This window comes from Garra rufa, chromosome 10, assembly GCF_049309525.1.
Source record: "Garra rufa chromosome 10, GarRuf1.0, whole genome shotgun sequence".
Taxonomy (NCBI): domain Eukaryota; kingdom Metazoa; phylum Chordata; class Actinopteri; order Cypriniformes; family Cyprinidae; genus Garra; species Garra rufa.
In genome coordinates, this window is record NC_133370.1 from 4,636,464 (window position 1) to 4,659,555 (window position 23,092).

The 23,092-nt window shown below is 30.5% G+C and overlaps 1 protein-coding gene across 1 annotated transcript in view; it reads right to left on the minus strand.

The window, feature by feature from the left end:
* Nucleotides 1–15,682, minus strand: part of LOC141343830 (AP-1 complex subunit mu-1-like) — a 17,139-nt gene extending 1,457 nt beyond the window's left edge. The window contains exons 1-11 of the mRNA XM_073848490.1: nucleotides 15,499–15,682; nucleotides 12,883–13,039; nucleotides 10,089–10,156; nucleotides 9,830–9,960; nucleotides 9,532–9,679; nucleotides 7,953–8,079; nucleotides 7,710–7,852; nucleotides 6,033–6,104; nucleotides 5,774–5,932; nucleotides 5,535–5,660; nucleotides 1,431–1,613 (exon numbers count right to left, since the gene is read on the minus strand). Coding sequence (XP_073704591.1) covers nucleotides 1,431–1,613; nucleotides 5,535–5,660; nucleotides 5,774–5,932; nucleotides 6,033–6,104; nucleotides 7,710–7,852; nucleotides 7,953–8,079; nucleotides 9,532–9,679; nucleotides 9,830–9,960; nucleotides 10,089–10,156; nucleotides 12,883–13,039; nucleotides 15,499–15,540 — 1,356 coding nt within the window. The 5' untranslated portion in view covers nucleotides 15,541–15,682. The remainder of the gene's footprint in view (nucleotides 1–1,430; nucleotides 1,614–5,534; nucleotides 5,661–5,773; nucleotides 5,933–6,032; nucleotides 6,105–7,709; nucleotides 7,853–7,952; nucleotides 8,080–9,531; nucleotides 9,680–9,829; nucleotides 9,961–10,088; nucleotides 10,157–12,882; nucleotides 13,040–15,498) is intronic.
* Nucleotides 15,683–23,092: the final 7,410 nt, after the last annotated feature.

The following is a 23,092-nucleotide window of genomic DNA, read 5'->3' on the forward strand; positions in this document are numbered from 1 at the left end:
TCCTGCACAGCTGCCAAAGGCATTTTGAGCCATTCTCCTCTTGTAGATCAGGGGTCAGGTCACTACATGATACTGGTGTAGGAAAATGTTATCTGACTCGCTCCTCCAAAACACCCCAAAGTGGCACAATAATATTCAGATCTGGTGACTATGCATGCCATGGGAGATGTCCAACTTCACTTTTCTTGTTCATAAGACCACTCTGTGGGGTTGGACAATGAAACTGAAACACTGGCCAATATAATGTTGGAGGTTTCATGGCTATATTTTTGCAGCCTGGTGGCCAATCTTCACTGATTGCACATTCCACCAGTAAGAACAGGTGTGAACGTTGACTATGTGCACCCAATGGTTCAGACATTGTACTCTGAAGGTGGTACCATGTATCAGGATGATAATGCACCAGTACACACAGCAAGACAGGTGACAGAGTGGTCTGATGAACAAGAAAAGTGAAGTTGGACATCTCCCATGGCATGCATAGTCACCAGATCTGAATATTATTGTGCCACTTTGGGGTGTTTTGGAGGAGCGAGTCAGATAACATTTTCCTACACCAGAATCATATAGTGACCTGACCCCTGATCTGCAAGAGGAGAATGGCTCAAAATGCCTTTGGCAACTGTGCAGGACTTGTATATGACAATTCCAAAGACGAAATGCTCTATTGGCCAAAAAAAGGAGGCCCAACACCATACTAACTGTGGTCTAAAACCAGGTGTTTCAGTTTTTTTGTCCAACCCCTGTATATATAATATGAAAGCTCCGTAAATAAGCTTTCTATTGATGTATGGTTTGTTAGGATAGGACAATATTTGGCTGAGATACATCTATTTGAAATCAGAAATCTGAGGATGCAAAAAAATCAAAAAGACTGAGAAGATCACCTTTAAAGTTGTCAAAATTAGGTTCTTAACAATGCATATTACAAATCAAAAATTACATTGATATATTTACAGTAGGAATTTTACAAAAAATCTTCATGGGACATGATCTTTACTTAATTTCCTAATGATTTTTGGCATAAAAGAAAAATCAATAATTTTGACCCATACAATGTATTTTTGGCTATTGCTACAAATATACCCCAGCGACTTAAGACTGGTTTTGTGGTCCAGGGTCACACATATATATATATATATATATATATATATATATATTAAATTATAGCCTTTGTGGTTTGCTAATTGCGCTAAGCCATATCGCAATTTAGGTTTTATTCCGATTATTCATGCAGCCCTACCTTCCAGGTGATTAAACTAATGAAAGCACTAATTGAAGGAGGAACTCGAGCCATATTTAGAGTCTAGAGTAGAAGAACCTGTACGATTAGAATTTTTATAAGAGAATAAATGCATTCAGATTTCTGCGAATTTAAAATAAACTAATCATGTTAACAGAAAAAAAAAAGCAGTTTTGAATTCACTTACAGCTGGATCCAAAGCTGCAGTGCACATCTGTTTGAGAAACATTCCCAGATCAACAAACATCAGTTGTTCTGTGTTGAAAGTTTCCACAAACACGTCCCACAGCTCAACTGCACTCCTGTCCAGTTTACTTCTGCTCTGCCCACCTTTATAAACTGCTGAGGCCTGAGAAACACTCACACACGACTGACCATAACAAATAAACACACCGTCTGCTAAAACGCAAGATTCAGCAGCAGCAGCGGGAGCTGCGGTTCTGTTCAGTCTGTCCTGGCTTTGACTGGCCGCCAGCGTCTGGATCGGGCCACTGTCACGGCCACAACACACACACAGAAACCTTGGGTGCTTCAACTGCATGCAACTTTAACTGTTTATTCTAATGCAACAAGATCAAAACCCACAATCCTTTACGAGACGCATGATAAAGATTCTACGAAATGTTTTCCATGTTCTTGAGAACTTAAAGGGAGTCTATATTCACTCTCAAATCATTTTTCTGTGGAAAGATTCTGAGGAATGTTTCCATGTATGTATTCCAATGTATGGACAAAATTATTATTATTTTTTAAAATATTTTTTGAGTTCTGCAGAAGAAAGAAATCATACAGGGTTTGGTATGACGTGAAAGTAGTAAATGACAGAATTATTATTTTTGGGTAAACAGTTCTAGATTTTAAAGTAGAACTTTAGTAAATGTATTGAATATTGTACTTTATCAACCTAGAACTTATTCCATTTATTTTTGTATTATTTATATGCTATTATATTCTTTAATCTATTTCATATTATTAGTTTTCATTTTAATAATAGTTAAATTTTAGTAATAATGTTTATGGTATTTTATTAATTTTTTTGTAAATATTTATTTTTAGCATATGCTAAGTATAAACTGTCATGTAACATTTTAGTATTATTTGTATACTACTAGTTTTTATTAATATTTTTCATTAGCATATTTTATAATATCATTTTAAATTAGAATATTTTGAATTAATTTTTCAGTTTTCATTTAAACTCTAAGTCATTTTATGTACTTTTCTTACACTAAGTTTTATTCGTTTTTATTTATTGAAATTTAAATACAATTTTAAATGCATTATTTAAAAAAAATGTAATATATTATTTTTTGTAAATATATCTATTTAGCTTTAATTTATTAAGTATAAGTATTATTAAGTAAAAGTATTAAGCAAAATTTTATTATTATTTGTATACTACTAGTGTTTTATTAATATTTTGCATTAGCATATTTTATATAATTTTAAATAAAATATTTTTAATTAATTTTTTAGTTTTCATTTAAATTGTAGTAATTATGTCCTTTTTTTACATTGTAATTCTTCTTATTATTTTTTTTATTATTTATATAAAATTATATGCATTTTTTATGTTAAATATTATTTTTTGTAAATATTTCTATTTAGCTTTCATTTATTTTTAGCATATGCCAAGTATAAACTGACAAGTACTAGTTTTTTATTATATTTTGACTTAATATATCCGTTTTCATTTATATTGTAGTAATCTTCTTCTACACTGTAATTTTTATTAGTTTTTATTTATTAATTTATTTAAATAAAAATAATAGCGCATATAATTTTAAGAATTACATTTATTATTTAAAAAAAATAGCTTTCATTTATTTTTATTCCATTTTTAATTTTAGCAATTGTTTTAATAACTTAAATATAATTTACTTTACTTTTGTTGTTATTCCAGCTGTATTTAAATGATCAGAAATCTTTTTTTAATACTTCTAGCTGTAGTTAATGATAACAGCTCTGGGGTACATGCTATATTTATCTTCTCCTGAATGAAAATGTGGCTGTGTGCCACAGATAGACAGATAAATCACCAGGGGTTGTTTTGTGTCAGCAGAACAATCAACATCAAAGATAAAAATCATTTGACCAAACACGTAATCCTCACAGCCTCATTTACATTCCTAAGAAATTAAATAAGACATCAAGACAAAGGTCTTTCATTTTACTATAATTAAATCCGTTCCACCACAGAATATCTAAAGCATGTGAAAAGTGCACAGATAACCACTAACATACAAGCCTGATTAGAATAAATAAACAAGCAATGATTAATATTTTCCTTTTCTATGCAGATATGGTGTTGATTTCATTGCAGAGCTTTTGTTGTCAATAGGTTTTCGGCTTCTTTTCATATATAAATGATACTTTGTAAAACAAATTTACTCGAAGAAGAGTAATGAAGGGGAATGTTTGCTCAAAACCTCAGAACTGAAATGCGTAGTGTGTGTGATTTGAACATATTAATGTTTAAACACTGCACAAGTGTTATAAAAAAACCTGTGTATAAATCCTTGAAAAGTACAGATTTATAGCACCATCTATTGGTAACAAAGCAAAAAGCAGACACATAGCATCTGCCACAGACTAAGCAACAGGTGTTCAGCACCAGGGAACAATTACTAAACCATTAAATAGTCAGCAGCGCCACCTTATGTCAAAAAGAGGAAGTAATGTTAATATGAAAACACAAATTTGCTCTAGTAAGACATTTAATTATGATTCAGTATTTCTTAAATTAAAGTCAGAGTTTGAGTAATACATTACAAATAACATTACGGTTAAAAATAAAAGCAATGTTTGCTTTTTGAATTTTCACATCAATACAGGAGTGACTTTAAGTATCATTATGTAATTTATTTATTAACAAATGCAGGTTGCCCTGCACCAGGGTTATTATTTCGTTAACTAAAACTAGAACTGTTTAAAGTGCCGGTTAATTGAAATAAAACTGAAATAAATAGAAAAAGTGAATAAATATTAAATGGAAAACCTAAACTTAACATTTCCAGGGTTCATACAGATACTGTGAAATTAAATTCTAGGACTTTTAAGGACTTTAAGCACTACTTTTTTATTTTCAAGGACTTTAACGGAGATCTTACTTACTAGATCAAAATTCTCTTTCAAATTCTTAAAAAAAAAGGATAAATAAAAATATAATCTAATAAAATGGCAAAAATAAAGTGAAGCACATGCAAAGCATACTACACTTGTACTAATTTTCTTAAGGGGTTTGTATTTGTGTATACTTTCTTTTCTCTTTGTTTTGTTTTTATAGCTATACTGCTTTAATTGTTTGATTAAAAATAAAAACTGAACAAAAAAATGTAGTAAAAAGTAAAACTGAAAATATAAACAAAAGCTAATTTAAAATAATTAAAATCCTTAATAGTACATAATAATTAATAATAAATAATACTAAGTTCATACACGCTTTTACCTTTTTATTTATTTTTCTTTCTTTTTCTTTACTGAGGATAACTGGGTTATCATTAATGATATCAAAGGAATAAATGAATAATAAATAAATACATTTTAATAACTAAATAGCGGTTGAACTATATATACTTTGAAATGACAGAATTTAGCATGTTTAAAGTTGTTAGTGCCAAATGAAGAAAAAAAATATACATAATTTTATTTAAAAATATATATCTGATCTGTCTAAATTATATTACAATAGTATATTATTATTACATTTTTTTGCCTATTAAAAATATATATAAACTACCCTTTTCATCTATTTTTATTTTTTTATTTTTTTTTACATTTGTCAACATCTTTCTCTTTTACTTTTTAGTACCAATAATCCATCCAATTCTATAGTTTTTTTAAAATATGATACTACTGTATATCATTATTATCATTAATATTATTACAATTATTATTACTTTTTTATTTTCCCTTCATTTTTTCCCTTTTCCTTCTTTCTCAAATATAGGCTATGGAAAATGTTTGCAACACACATTCTGTTTATTTATATTTCTATACTTGCGTTTGATATATTCATTTTTGTTGTTGTTACTGTTGTTTAAGTTTTCTGTAACTTATGTCACGTCTACTGTTATTACTCAATTTGTCACATTTTCAATAAATAAAATAAATACATAAATAATACTAAGTCAAGCCTTGCCTACACCATCGCATGTCTAAATTGCAAGAAAGGAAAACAAAAACAGACCACTCTCATAATCAAAGATAAATGAAAAAATAGGATACCAAGTTAGAAATGAACATGAAAGTAACTCTTTGTAATAATAGAGAGAATGTAACAGTTTGTTACCTGTATTCCAGATGTGGTGAAATAAGGAATCTCAAACTTGACGCTGATTGGTGGTTTTCCCTCCTTGTCCTCCGCTTCCACACTGGGCAGCCCGAAATGAGCCCTCATCAGGTACTCCTTACCTCCCTGAAACAGACAGAACACACTCATAAGCTTCTGCTAATGTTACTTTAACTCTTTAGCTGATAGATGTATTATTATGAATGTGCAGTATTACAAAACTGTGCTTGTTTTCTTACAGGGAAAGATTTGATGGACCAAACAATTTCGCTGTTCTCCGGCACCCACTTGACGCTGCCCACTGTGGTCTTGAATTTAGGCGAGTCTGCGTCGGTCGGCACTGGAATATGAATCTCCACGTTGTTGGCAGTGGAGCGGCGCTTGAACTGAGATTTGGCCTAAGGTAAAACAGACGAGACATGAGGATCGATTTAGATGCTTTGTAAACAAAAACACCATGAAATCAAAGTGAAGTTCACATGAATGGACGTGTCTCACTTTGATCATGTACTCGATTCTGCTGTGTGAATGCTTCTCAATCACAGACTCGATCCAGATCAGTGGCTTCACCTGTTCACGCAGAAAACCAAACTCCATTAGAACCAAAAAACACAATAGCAAACGATAATTAAAATTTACCAGTGTTATTTTAGTATTACTTGTATATTATTACAGTTTTTATTAATATTTTGAATTAGCATACTATTTTTCCATGTAAATATATACCTTTTCATGTCAATTTTATTAAAAAGTTATTTATAAAAGTTTCATTCATTAAATGTAATTTATTAAATGTATTAATGTAAGCGTATTTATTAATTACAAAATGGATTATATTTAAATTATTTTGGATTAATTTATTTTATTTCAGTTTTAGTTTTAATTTAATTAAATGTATTTTTTTTATTTCTAGTTAGTAATTTTAGTGCTGCAACAAAAAAAGTTTAGATTTTATTTATATAAAATTTGTTTTAATTTAATTAAATTAAAAAAAATTCAGTTATTAATTTTAGTGCTGCAAATAAAAACATTTTTGTTTTTATTTAATTAAAATATTATTTAAATACAATGATAAAATCTTTATTAAATATTAAGTGTATTTATAAATTTTTGTTTCATTTAATTAAATAAAAAATAATAATAATTTATTTAATTTACTTCCAGTTAGTAATTTTAGTGCTGCAACTCAAATAAATAAATAAAATCATTTTAGTTATTATTTATTTATATAAAATTTAAATAAATGCAATTATAAAAGTTATTCTTTTTTATTAAACTCAATTTATTTAATGTTAAATTTGTATTTATAAATGTAATGTATGCTATTATTTATTTAAATTGTTATTATTTTGGCTTAATATATTTTTATTTCAGTTGAAGTTTTAATTTAATTCAATTTATGTTTAGTTCTAGTTAGTAATTTTAGTGCTGCAACTAAAAAAACAACATATTTTAAGTCATTAGTTTTTATCTATATAACATTTTAGTTTTAATTTAATTAAATTACATTCTTATTACCAGTTAGTAATATTAGAGCTGCAATAAAGTTATTTTTATTACATTTAATTTATTAAATGTTAAATGTATTTATACATTTTAGTTTTAAATTTAATAAAATGTTTATTTCCAGTTAGAAGTTACATACTATAAGATACATAAATAAAATAGAGTTAGTTAATATTTTTTATATTGACATAAAATTACTTTTTATATCAATATAAGTTCCTCTTTTTTATTAAGCAATTTCTCAAATGTTAAACGTATTTATAAATGTAACGTATTATATTATTTATTTCAAATATTATTATTATTATTATTACTTAGGTGTAATTTATTTTTATTTCAGTTTTAATTTTAGATCAGTTCTAGTTTTAATTTAATTTAAATTTTCATTTCCTGCAACTAAAATCTGTCTTGGCAATTAACTTAAGTTTTTTAATCAAATAAATATATTTTATTCTATTTTTATATTATGTTTATATTATATTTTATTTAAGCATTTCAATTAACAAAAAACATTTTCAGGGTGTGTTTGGTTTGATTAAAACAAACTCTGGTGCAATTGCTCTGTTCACGCGGTTCATTTGAGCACAAGTGCAAACCCTTAGTTAACAATATTACCCTGGAATTAATAATTTACGAATTGAATAACTATGAATGAGTCTAGACACTTACATGTGTGTTGAGGCGGTAGGACATCAGCTCAAATTCCCCATCCGGAGGGATGAAGGAGATTGTTCGATCGTTCTCAAATCGAGACAGACGCACACACTGATGAAATTTTACATCCTCCAACTCCACTGACTTACTCTTACCTCCTGAAAAAAAGACAATACAACTCAACAATTGACTAAAACACATGCACCTTGGATCTTTTAGCATCCTTATAGGGACAGAAAATTGACAGAATAGACTCACGGCCAGTGTTCTCAAACAGAACCTTGTCATTCAGACCCAAACGCAGCTCTGGCATTCCTGAGAGAAACACTCTCATCTTAATGGAGCCAACGATCTCACTGCGAAGAACGTTACCATTTGCGCTGACCTGGAGAGAAATCAGCAACCATGAATTAGTCATCTCAAACTCTTCAATTACAATTACAGACAAATAATAAATAAAAAAAATTAGCACAGTAAAAAAGTAATTGATTAAATTATTTATTTATTTAACTTTCAAATTAATTAGTCATTCAAATACTAATTATAATAATAAACTGATCAAATTCATTAGTGTAATTATTTTTCAAAAATAGCTTTGTAATTTGATTCTGTGGCTCATCCAGTCAGATTTTAAAACTGGAACTACCCGTTTCATAATTAACAAATTAATTAGTTAATAGTGCTGCAACGTCAAAAAATTAAATAAAAGTTTGTTATTTTTTTTATTGATATAAAATTATTTAAATACATATAAAATATATATATTTTTTATTAAACTTAATTTATTAAATGTTAAATGTGTTTATACATTTAATGTATTATATTATTTATTTAAATTGTATTTATTTTGGCTTCATTTATTTTTATTTCAGTTTTAGTTAGTTTTTATGTCTAGTTATGTCTAGTAATTTTAGTGCTGCAACTAAAAAAAGTTTTAGTTATTAGTTTATTTACATAAATTATTTAAATAAATAAAATTACAAAAGTTATTATTTTTTATTACATTTAACTTATTAAATGTTAAGTGTATTTAAACATTTTAGTTTTATTTAAATACATTTAATTTTTATTTCCAGTTAGTAATTTTAGTGCTGCAACTAAAATACATAAATAAAATAATTTTAGTTATTATCGTTTATTTATATAAAATTATTTGAAATAAAATGATAAAAGTTATTCTTTTTTATTAAACTTAATTTATTAAATGTTAAATGTCTTTATAAATGTAATGTATTATATTATTTATTTGAGACTGTTAGGATGTTGGCTTAAGTTTTAATTAAAATTTAATAATTAGTTATTAGAGCTGCTCGATTATGAGCTTCATCCCAAAACATACAATTTTTATATTTGTTTTATATATTTAGCAAATTAAATATTAGGTAAAAATATAAGGTAATATTGTTAACTAAAACATTTTTATTACATTTATTATTATTAAGTATATTATAAATATTTATAATAAAAAAAAAAAATTTGTGAACTTCCACAACCTGACAACTACTAATAATTTATTCAATATATAACGCAAAACACAACACAAACAGCGCATCATTACAAAACAAATCGCAATTATCTTATTTTCATAATCGTTAGAAACCAAAACATAATATAATATAATTTTGCCTGGCCCTATTAGTTAACATGGCTTATCTCATACCTTATGCTATTTCGGTAAAGTGTTAAAGCTTTCATAACAACAGCAGGTTCATCTCCTCACACAACACAAGCACAATAGCATGGATGTGACTCCGTCCTGTTTGCTATGATGGATTCCTGTGTTTATTTTGAGCCCGTCTCGAGACATCTAAGAAACGTGCTGCTTCTAAAAACATACCAAGAGGTTGACAGACTCAATGACGTCCAGGAAAACCTCGTTTTTCCTGTACTTGATGCCCTCTGACCTCCAGGAGACGGCGTTGGTGACCGTGGCCGGGGGTCGCGGAGCGCCTGTGTCCAACTTGTGACCCTCCTGCGTGATGTATCTGTGTATCGACACACAGTGACAAGAGCAAAATAAACACTTTTCCATCAGTTATTACTGATTGACATCGGCTGGGTCAGGGAAAGGCCTGGAAGTATTTTAGCTTTACGGTTTTCAGTGGTTCATAAAAAGAAGCCAAACGTGGACTCACTCCTGAAGGATCTTGCTGTCAGTCGTTTGCGGGTATCCGAAGTCCATGAGTTCATCCAGCAGCTCGTAGATTATGACAAAGTTATCTCTGATGCTCTCCTCCTCCAGCTCCTTAAAGTATTCAGAGAAAACCTGGAAAACACATCAAATACATGTTAGAATAAAGCAAGTGATACTGAAATATACTTAAAATATTAGTTATGGTCCAATAAGACAAATTTCAATCCAAAAGAGAAATGCACTGCTGATTTATAACGTACCTGAACAATTTTGTAGAGGAAGGAGAAAACCAGGGAGACGCAAGCATTCTTTTTGGATGTTGCAACAACTGTTTGTCAGCAGGTTAAGAGATAAATCATGCTTAAAAGAGACAATAAACCACAACAAAAATATTGTGAATTATCATAAATGATCAAAATCTACTAAAATGCAACAGTGGCAAATTATTATTATTATTTTTTTTATCAGCCATGATCCTGGATGTATTTTTTTTCCCAATTTATTTCTACATGGTGAATAAATTATGAAGTTATTTATTTTTATTATTTTCAAGCATTTATTAATTATTAATTAATTTCACTTAATAAAAAAAAAACTTGATGTAAAATTTAAATAATGATAATTATAATTGTGAAGTAACATAGTTCATTAGTGTCATTCTTTTTATGACAGTTTTGTAATTTTATAATGTGGCTCATCCAGTCAGATTAAATTAATTAATTAGTTAACAGAGCTCCTCAAAATCATGATTACTTTGGTCAATTTGGAAAAATGCATTTACTGAACTTATCTTTTTAAAAGCAGATATCCACGAATTGTAAATATGTGACCCTGGACCACAAAACTAGTCTTAAGGAGGATGGGTATACATGTAGCAATAGCCAACAATACACTGTATGGGTCAAAATTATCGATTTTTCCTTTATGCCAAAAATCATTAGGATATTAAGTAAAGATCATGTTCCATGAAAAAAATAAACATCAACATTTATTTTTTGATTAGTAATATGCATTGCTAAGAACTTAATTTAGACAAATCTAAAGGCAATTTCCTCAATATTTTGATATTCCAGATTTTAAAAGAGTTGTATCTCAGCCAAATATTGTCCCAACAAACCATATCTCAATGGAAAGCTTATTTATTCAGCTTTCATATGATGTATAAATATTAATTTTCTAAAAATGGACCCTTATGACTGGTTTTGTGGTCCAGGGTCACATATAATTAAATACAAAAACAAATATTGTATACTAAAAAACAACAACAACAACAACAAAAAATAACTTTTTACAATTTTACTTTTTTTGTAATAATTCTTCATAGAGATATTAGAAAATGATTAAAAATAATCAGCACCAAGATCAATCTCAACATTATAACAACTTGATTTTAATCGCAAAAAATAAATAAATAAAATAAAATAAAATACTAATAAAATAAAATAAAATAAATAAAAGCCAGAAAATCAGAAAACTCTAGCCTGAGAATCAGTGCAAATCATGTAATCAAATTATATACAATGGAATCATTTAAAACATATATATATATATATATATATATATACACATATACATATAAAACTACTGCTCAAAAGATTGGGATTAGTAAGATTTTTAAGATTTTAACGTTTTTATAATACTTTTTCATAACTTTTCTTATGCTCATCAAGGCTGTGTTCATGAGATCAAATATACAGAAAATGTAATGTTAAAAAAAATATTATTACAATGTAAAACAAATGTTTTTCTATATTAATATACATTAAAATTGTATTTGTATCCAAGTTAAATTTTCAGAATCATTACTCCAGTCTTTAGTGTCACAAGATCCTTAAAAAAAAAAATCATTCTAATATGCATTTTATTATCAGTGTTGAAAACTGGTGTGCTGCTTAATATTTTTTGGGAATCTGTGATACTTTTTCAGGATTCTATGATCAATAAAAGATTAAAAATAACAGGATTTATTTAAAATAGAAAGATCTTCTAACAATATACACTACTGTTCAAACGTTTGGGGTCACTAAATTTTTGTTCATTCTTTATTTTAAAGAAATTAATTTATTATTTTATTCAGCAAGGATATGTTAAATTAATAAAAAGTAACAGCATAGATTTACATTGCTAGACATGTTTATATTTTGAATAAACGCGGCTCTTTTTAAACTTGTTATTCATCAGAGAATCCTGAAAAAAACTCAATAAAAAAGTATCACAAGTTCCCAAAAAAATAGTTGCAGCACTGTTTCCAACACTGATAATAAAAGTAATAAATCAGCATATTAGAATGATTTCTGAAGGAACATAACACACTTAAGACTGGAGTAACAGCTGATGAAAATTCAGATTTGCATCACAAGAATAAATTATATTTTGAAGTATATTAAGATAAAAACCATTATTTTATATTCTAATAACATTTTGCAATGTTACTGTTTTTTTCTGTATTTTTGATCATATAAATGCAGCCTTGATGAGCAAAAGAGACTTCTTTAAAAAACATGAAAAGTCTTACTGATCCCAAACTTTTGAGCAGTAGTGTGTGTGTGTGTGTGTGTGTGTGTGTGTGTGTATATATATATATATATATATATATATATATACATACACATATTAATAATAATTAAATGCGTCGATTCACTACAGGAGGCCTTTTTTCAGGAGCACTTATTGATGGATGCACTTTATTGGACTTGTTTTGACCTGTTGAAGAGAAGCACGCACCTATTGCCATGATAAAGCTTGAAAGAGCCAGGACCATTTTTTATATATAACTCAGATTATATGGATTATATGGATTTGTCTTAAAGAAGGAAGTCACATACGCCTAGGATGCCTTGAGGATGAGTAAATAATGTAAATAATGAAATCACCATTTTTGGGTGAACTAACTAAGATTTTATTATATTTGAGTTAACGACTTATTAATTAACTAATGGTTTTAGTTTTAGTGATAGTTCTGTCTTGAAAAAAAATCTAAGTTTCTCCATGTAGAAAATGAATGTGATTTTTACTTCTAGAACTTCTGTTTTTCTAGAGGGTCTTGGAGGATACGGTACAGGTTGTTGTGTTTAATCCACATGAAACGAACTCCCCCGTGAGCCAGGATGGGCGACAGTGTTCCCTCCTCCTCTTTATCCATCAGCAAGGTCATGAAATGCTCGATTTCTGACATGTCCACATCACCGCGGTAATTACGGCAGATCAGGACCTAAAACACACACAGACATCAATTCACATCCACTGACTCCATTTACAATATCTGCTGATTTTCTTCTACAAAAGATTTTCTGAATGTCCAATCATCCATATTAACCCAGATACACAAGAGTAACCACAGAAACCGAGGCCAGGAATGTGCAGCTTACCAGATTAAACAATACAGTGCATGCAAACCTTTGCGTAACACCATTTTACCATATACAGCAACTTCATTATTTGCAATTCAAACCTATTCAGTTTATGCTGTCAGATCAAGGAAATAATTTTGCAAGACTGTAAATACAATAAAATTCATATAAGATTAACACAAATAAGTCTAAAAAAGGAGCAGGATAAATATCTGCTCTTTTATCATTAGTGATTGATAATAATTGATTTTTGACAGACACAGTTACTATATCAAAAACATCACCTGATAATAAGCAGATATTTAAAGAGTGAATTAAGTTTAAGTAAATTTGACATTTTATCGCAATTCATATTTATATAATTTAAAATAAATAATAAATATAAATGTTACATCAAAAAATAAAAACTAAAGCTAAAAAATAAAAAAGACAACAAATAACTGAACATAAAAGTTTAGTGACGAAACCATATAAAATTACTAAAAGTAAAATAAAATAAAAAATAAAAATAAAAGCTAAAATTATTAATGAAACTATCTAAATAATGGTAAAAAAGACTAAAAAGCTAAAAAAATTAAACAACAAATTTTAATCTAAATAGTACCATTTTAAAAAATAATGACAAAAATATCTAAACAAAAGTTAAGATGAAATCTTAAAAAAATGACTAAAAGTAAAATAAAAAAATAAAAAAATATATAAAAAGTGAATTCAAATTAATGAAAGCTATAAACGTATATAAATAATTGTAAAAAAGACTGAATTAACTCAAGCTAAAAAATAAAATTGGACAAATAAATTAAATCTAAATAGTAACATTAAAAAACAAAAACTTTAAGTTAAAAGTTAAGATAAAATCATATAAAATTACAAACGGAAAAATAAAAAAATAACAATAAAAGCTTATTCAAATTATTAATGAAAGCTATAAATGTATATAAATAACTAATAAATCTAAATAGAACATTTAAAAAAAAATTACAAATGACAAAAACTGGACGTAAAAGTTAAGAAACAATCATGTAAATTACTAAAAGTAACAAAATGAAAAAAATATTAAAATAAAGGCTTTAAATAAAGGATTTCAAATTATTAATGAACGCTAAAAATGTGTATAAATAATAGTAAAAAAAAAGACTGAATTAACTAAAGCAAAAAAAGTAACAATTTAAATCTAAATAGTAACATTAAAAAAAAATTACAAAAAATAACTAAACATAAAAGTTAAGATGAAAACATAAATGACTAAAAGTTAAAAAAAATTAAAAGTTAATTCAAATTATTAATGAAAGCTATAAACATATAGAAATAATTGTAAAAAAAGACTGAATTAACTAAAGCTAAAATATAAAATTGAACAATAATTTAAATCTAAATAGTAACATTAAAAAACAAAAAATTACAAAAAAATAACTAAACATAACAGTTAAGATGAAAACATAAATGACTAAAAGTAAAAAAAATTAAAAGTTAATTCAAATTATTAATGAAAGCTATAAACATATAGAAATAATTGTAAAAAAAAGACTGAATTAACTAAAGCTAAAATATAAAATTGAACAATAAATTAAATCTAAATAGTAACATTTAAAAATAAAAAATACTAAACAAAAGTTAAGATAAAATCATAAAAAATTACTAAAAGATAAATAAAATTTTTTAAATAATTCAAATTATTAATGAAAGTTATAAATGTATATAAATAATGGTAAAAAAAAATTAAAATGACAAAAACAACTGAACATAAAAGTTAAGGTAAAATCATATAAAATTACCAACAAAATGTTGAGTAACAAAATGAAAAATATGAAAATAAAGGGGGTTTAAAATTATTAATGAAAGCTATAAACGTATATAAATAACGGTAAAAAAAAGACAATGAAATTATTTTCCAAGACCGTAAATACTGTAAAATTTAAGATTAGATTATATGATGCTTTAAAAAAAAAGCGAAAGATGAATCCTATTAAATAAACTAAAGCAAGAGGATGACCACAAATCAGCTTAAAAATAAGGATGAAGACAAATGTTTTACTTATCATGTAGTGACTGACAATACTTGACTTTAGACTGACATTTGCTAGATCAAACATTGTTTATAATTAGCAGCTGCTTAAGGAGTGAAATTCTGTTTTAATAGATCTTACTTTAATCATTAATTAAACGAATCTAGACTTTTAAATCCACTCAAGCCTTCAGACCAAAGGAAACAAGTTCATTTATTTGAATTAAGAATAGCTTTGAATTGTTTAAATCCCCTCACGATGGTGTTTGATGTGTATTAGCTTTAGCCTGCTGTGCTAGTGAACCGTTATCTTACCTTCCCCTTCAGATCTAACACATAAACAGCGCTGGCCGACATGTTTGCGCCTTCCTCGACCGCTTTTCCCGTTAATCTACTGAAGTTCGCTCACTTCTGGCGCATTTGTTGATTTATTAGAAAGCTGTCATCCGTTTTAGACGCTCAGAGAAGCTCTAACATCAACGAATTGCGGATGGGAGAGATTTTGAGGAACCGGGTGGCGCTGCTGCGGTGAGAGTGAGGGACTGTAGCGCCACCTGCCGCACTGGACGAATGACACAACTACAGTTTTACAAACACTAGAGGCCGCTGCGACACAGCTCTGATAGTTTGTTGCCATTATTTATATAGTACTAAAATAATTAAAGTAACATATTTTTATTGTATATTTTAAATTATTTTAATATTAATTTTTAACTAATACACATTATATTTATTAAATTAATGCATACATGTTATAATTGATTTATTTATGACCACTAGATGGCGCTCGATGGTATGCAATGCTCCACGTATACTACTTTCTAAGAGTAATCTTCTGTGTGATCATAAGCAAAGATTTCTTATTTTGGTCTCTATGGTCTCAGACAAGACCACAGACTTCATCTAGCGTGCAAAAAGTGAAAATGAGATCAAATTAGTATTCTGCATGGCATCTTTTTATAAACACATGCTTTTTGTAATGTCTGCAAAATGTATGTGTATTTTGAATTAGCTTATTTGTATATTTAAATACAAATTTAAAAAAAAAAAAAAAAAAAAATCCTAATTATAAATTGCTAAATTAAAAAAAAAAAAATAATAAGCCAAAGCTAAAACTGAAATAAAAGCAAATGAAATCCATTAAAAATATAAAAAAATATTTTTTAATCTAAAACCGAAATAAATTAAATATTAAATCTAAATAGTAACATTTTAAAAAAAGTGAAATATTGCAAATAAAATTGTTTAAAAATTACACAAAATACAATAAAAATAAATCCTAAATAGAATCCTATAAATAGCTTTAAAAAATGAACCTAAAGCTAAAACTGAAATTAGAAAAATAATCTAAATAGTAACATTGAAAAAATGAAAAAAAATACAAACACTAAATATAAAAATTAAGATTAAATATTATAAAAATGACACACAAAAAAATTATAAATAGCTAAATAAATAAAAAACTAAAAACAACCCTAAAGCTAAAACTGAAATAAAAATAAATTAAATCTAAATAGTAACATTTAAAAAAGAAAAATGACTAAATATAAAAATTAAGATAAAATATTATAAAAATGACAAAAAATAAAATACAACTGAAAAATAAAAGTAAAAGCTTAATTAAACATTTAATAAAAGCTAAAAAAAAAAAAAAGTACATAAATAATGCATGAAACAATGAATGAAACAACAGTTCTTTCCATTAAGTAATCTTTGTTCTTCAACCTCAACTTATTTTAGTTTCAGATTCCATGGGATCCAGCGGAATGTGAGGCTGTTCGTGTGTCGTATGTTCTGCATGCCATTGTTTTGTCTCTGACGTCAGATCTTTATTTATGAGACAGGCACAGTTTAACCTTGAGATGCAGATGAGACGTTCACTGTGTGTAAGGGTTAAGAGGAGCATTTCCCCCAGAGAGACATCTCTCAATCGCTTCTTAATAGACGTGACCATTGTGAAAAGTGCAAAGAACTGCCAATGAAAGTCAAGACTGCTGAAATCTGTTGTAAAAATCCAGCAATGTTCTTCAGATTCTGTTGCAATGATTTTCTTTTTATATGATGTAACATTTACTCGTTTCACCCCCAGACTTAACCATAAACCAATTTTATGAGTCAAATTTTAATTTATACAATTATAAAAATATTTATTATAATGGATGTTTAAAGTTCATGGAACCATCAAGGCCAATAAAGAAGGTTTATTTTTAAGTGTGTACAGTAGGTCAGGCTTTCACACCCCTCAATCTGACCAATCACTAACAGACCATCCATCCATCAGAGCCTCTCTTTGTCTTCTTTCTAACCTCTTCACTGGTTTCCAGACTGGTGGAGTGAGTTATTGCAGCTCTGTCCTGCTTTCCTAATATGCAGCTGGAACATCAGTTCTGTGAACTCTTTGTGTCTGCTAAGAACAGAGACAAATCATTAAACAAAGATGCATACAATATCCAAATACAATATTGATTCAGATCGAGACTTCAAAATGCGTATTTTATTTGCAATACCTACTTTCGGAAAGGTTTTTTGAATCTTTTGATTTAGATTGGAACTCAGTAGATTTAGTGGCTCAGTAGTCCTGAGCTGAAATGATGATTTGCAAATCTTTTGATTCAGATCAGATCAATCTGAATCAATTGATTCAGATTGAGACGTCGGATCACGATTGCAAGTTATTTTCACGATCTAAAATGATGGTTTGTGAATCATTTGATTCAGACTGCTGACTCAGTAGTCCCAATCTGAATTGATGATTTGCGAATCTTTTGATTTAGATCAGAACTTTGGAGTGCGGATTACAAATCCTTTAATTCAGATTGAGACATCGGACTGCGTATCGCAAGTTATTTGATTCAGATCAGGACTTCGGAGCGTGTATCGCAAATCATTTGATTCAGATTGAGACGTCGGACTGCGTATCGCAAGTTATTTGATTCAGACTGGAACTTCGGAGCACAGATCCGAAGTTCATTTGATCATTTGATTCAGATTGAGATGTCAGGCTGCGTATCGCAAGTTATTTGATTCAGAATTGAAATTATTTCATGAATTGAATGAGTCGCAATCCGTACTCCGAAGTCCCGATCTGAAATGATAGTTCGCAAATTTGTTAATTCAGATCGGAACTTCGGAGCACAAATCGCAAATCATTTGATTCAGATTGAGACGTCAGGCTGCGTATCGCAAGTTATTTGATTCAGATTGAGACGTCAGGCTGCGTATCGCAAGTTATTTGATTCAGATTGAGACGTCAGGCTGCGTATCGCAAGTTATTTGATTCAGATTGAGACGTCAGGCTGCGTATCGCAAGTTATTTGATTCAGATTGAGACGTCAGGCTGCGTATCGCAAGTTATTTGATTCAGATTGAGACGTCAGGCTGCGTATCGCAAGTTATTTGATTCAGATTGAGACGTCAGGCTGCGTATCGCAAGTTATTTGATTCAGATTGAGACGTCAGGCTGTGTATCGCAAGTTATTTGATTCAGATTGAGACGTCAGGCTGCGTATCGCAAGTTATTTGATTCAGATTGAGACGTCAGGCTGCGTATCGCAAGTTATTTGATTCAGATTGAGACGTCGGACCGCATTTCACAAGTTATTTGTTTCAGAATTAAAATTATTTTGTGAATTGAATGAGTTGCAATCTGTACTCCGAAGTCCCCATCTGAAATGATAGTTCGTAAATTTGTTAATTCAGATTGGAACTTCGGAGCACAAATCGCGAATCATTTGATTCAGATTGAGACGTCAGGCTGCGTATCGCAAGTTATTTGATTCAAAATTGAAATTATTTTGTGAATTGAATGAGTCGCAATCCACACTCCGAAGTCACAATCTAAAATGATGGTTTGCTCGGAACTTCGGAGCACAGATCGCGAATCATTTAATTTAGATTGAGACGTCGGACTGTGAATCGTGAGTTATTTGATTCAGATCAGGACTTTAATGCGTGTATTGCAAATCATTTGATTTAGATTGGAACTTCAGGGTGGGTTTCACACAGATTGCGAATCATTTGATTCAGATCAGGACTTCGGAGCGTGTATCGCAAATCATTTGATTCAGATTAAGAAATCAGGCTGCGTATCGCAAGTTATTTGATTCAGATTGAGACGTCGGACTGCATTTCACAAGTTATTTGTTTCAGAATTAAAATTATTTCGGGAATTGAATGAGTTGCAATCTGTACTCCGAAGTCCCCATCTGAAATGATAGTTCGTAAATTTGTTAATTCAGATTGGAACTTCGGAGCACAAATCGCGAATCATTTGATTCAGATTGAGACGTCAGGCTGCGTATCGCAAGTTATTTGATTCAGAATTGAAATTATTTCATGAATTGAATGAGTCGCAATCCGTACACTGAAGTCCCGATCGGAAATGATATTTTTAGCAAATTTGTTAATTCAGATCGGAACTTCGGAGCACAAATCGCAAATCATTTGATTCAGATTGAGACGTCAGGCTGCGTATCGCAAGTTATTTGATTCAGATTGAGACGTCAGGCTGCGTATCGCAAGTTATTTGGTTCAGAATTGAAATTATTTCATGAATTGAATGAGTCGCAATCCGTACACTGAAGTCCCGATCGGAAATGATATTTTTAGCAAATTTGTTAATTCAGATCGGAACTTCGGAGCACAAATCGCAAATCATTTGATTCAGATTGAGACGTCAGGCTGCGTATCGCAAGTTATTTGATTCAGAATTGAAATTATTTCATGAATTGAATGAGTCGCAATCCGTACACTGAAGTCCCGATCGGAAATGATATTTTTAGCAAATTTGTTAATTCAGATCGGAACTTCGGAGCACAAATCGCGAATCATTTGATTCAGATTGAGACGTCAGGCTGCGTATCGCAAGTTATTTGATTCAGATTGAGACGTCAGGCTGCGTATCGCAAGTTATTTGATTCAGATTGAGACGTCAGGCTGCGTATCGCAAGTTATTTGATTCAGATTGAGACGTCAGGCTGCGTATCGCAAGTTATTTGATTCAGATTGAGACGTCAGGCTGCGTATCGCAAGTTATTTGATTCAGATTGAGACGTCAGGCTGCGTATCGCAAGTTATTTGATTCAGATTGAGACGTCAGGCTGCGTATCGCAAGTTATTTGATTCAGATTGAGACGTCAGGCTGCGTATCGCAAGTTATTTGATTCAGATTGAGACGTCAGGCTGCGTATCGCAAGTTATTTGATTCAGATTGAGACGTCAGGCTGCGTATCGCAAGTTATTTGATTCAGATTGAGACGTCAGGCTGCGTATCGCAAGTTATTTGATTCAGATTGAGACGTCAGGCTGCGTATCGCAAGTTATTTGATTCAGATTGAGACGTCAGGCTGCGTATCGCAAGTTATTTGATTCAGATTGAGACGTCAGGCTGCGTATAGCAAGTTATTTGATTCAGATTGAGACGTCAGGCTGCGTATCGCAAGTTATTTGATTCAGATTGAGACGTCAGGCTGCGTATCGCAAGTTATTTGATTCAGATTGAGACGTCAGGCTGCGTATAGCAAGTTATTTGATTCAGATTGAGACGTCAGGCTGCGTATCGCAAGTTATTTGATTCAGATTGAGACGTCAGGCTGCGTATCGCAAGTTATTTGATTCAGATTGAGACGTCAGGCTGCGTATCGCAAGTTATTTGATTCCGATTGAGACGTCAGGCTGCGTATCGCAAGTTATTTGATTCAGAATTGAAATTATTTCATGAATTGATTGAGTCGCAATCCGTACTCTGAAGTCCCGATCTGAAATGATAGTTCGCAAATTTGTTAATTCAGATTGGAACTTCGGAGCACAAATCGCGAATCATTTGATTCAGATTGAGACGTCAGGCTGCGTATCGCAAGTTATTTGATTCTCGCGAATCATTTGATTCAGATTGAGACGTCAGGCTGCGTATCGCAAGTTATTTGATTCAGATTGAGACGTCAGACCGCATTTCACAAGTTATTTGTTTCAGAATTAAAATTATTTCGTGAATTGAATGAGTTGCAATCTGTACTCCGAAGTCCCCATCTGAAATGATAGTTCGTAAATTTGTTAATTCAGATTGGAACTTCGGAGCACAAATCGCGAATCATTTGATTCAGATTGAGACGTCAGGCTGCGTATCGCAAGTTATTTGATTCAGATTGAGACGTCGGACCGCATTTCACAAGTTATTTGATTCAGATTGAGACGTCAGGCTGCGTATCGCAAGTTATTTGATTCAGATTGAGACGTCAGGCTGCGTATCGCAAGTTATTTGATTCAGATTGAGACGTCAGGCTGCGTATCGCAAGTTATTTGATTCAGATTGAGACGTCAGGCTGCGTATCGCAAGTTATTTGATTCAGATTGAGACGTCAGGCTGCGTATCGCAAGTTATTTGATTCCGATTGAGACGTCAGGCTGCGTATCGCAAGTTATTTGATTCAGATTGAGACGTCAGGCTGCGTATCGCAAGTTATTTGATTCAGATTGAGACGTCAGGCTGCGTATCGCAAGTTATTTGATTCAGATTGAGACGTCAGGCTGCGTATCGCAAGTTATTTGATTCAGATTGAGACGTCAGGCTGCGTATCGCAAGTTATTTGATTCAGATTGAGACGTCAGGCTGCGTATCGCAAGTTATTTGATTCAGATTGAGACGTCAGGCTGCGTATCGCAAGTTATTTGATTCAGATTGAGACGTCAGGCTGCGTATCGCAAGTTATTTGATTCAGATTGAGATGTCAGGCTGCGTATCGCAAGTTATTTGATTCAGAATTGAAATTATTTCATGAATTGATTGAGTCGCAATCCGTACTCTGAAGTCCCGATCTGAAATGATAGTTCGCAAATTTGTTAATTCAGATTGGAACTTCGGAGCACAAATCGCGAATCATTTGATTCAGATTGAGACGTCAGGCTGCGTATCGCAAGTTATTTGATTCTCGCGAATCATTTGATTCAGATTGAGACGTCAGGCTGCGTATCGCAAGTTATTTGATTCAGATTGAGACGTCGGACCGCATTTCACAAGTTATTTGTTTCAGAATTAAAATTATTTCGTGAATTGAATGAGTTGCAATCTGTACTCCGAAGTCCCCATCTTAAATGATAGTTCGTAAATTTGTTAATTCAGATTGGAACTTCGGAGCACAAATCGCGAATCATTTGATTCAGATTGAGACGTCAGACTGTGTATCGCAAGTTATTTGATTCAAAATTGAAATTATTTCGTGAATTGAATGAGTCGCAATCCCTACTCTGAAGTCCCGATCGTAAATGATATTTCTCGCAAATTTGTTAATTCAGATCGGAACTTCGTAGCACAGATCGCGAATCATTTGATTCAGATTGAGATGTCGGACTGCGTATCGCAAATTATTTGATTCAGATCAGGACTTTGGAGCGCGTATTGCGATTCATTTGATCGAAACTTTGAACCGCGTATCACAAATCATTTTATTTAGATCAGAATTTCGTAGTGGGTTTGTGAATTATTTTGTGAATTGAATGAGTCGCAATCCACACTCCGAAGTCACAATCTAAAATGATGGTTTGCTCGGAAGTTCGGAGCACAGATCGCGAATCATTTAATTTAGATTGAGACGTCGGACTGCGAATCGTGAGTTATTTGATTCAGATCAGGACTTTGATGCACGTATTGCAAATCATTTGATTTAGATTGGAACTTCAGGGCGGGTTTCACACAGATTGTGAATCATTTGATTCAGATCAGGACTTCGGAGCGTGTATCGCAAATCATTTGATTCAGATTAAGACATCAGGCTGCGTATCGCAAGTTATTTGATTCAGAATTAAAATTATTTTGTGAATTGAATGAGTTGCAATCTGTACTCTAAAGTCCCGATCTGAAATGATAGTTCGTAAATTTGGTAATTCAGATCGGAACTTACATCTTGTGCATTTT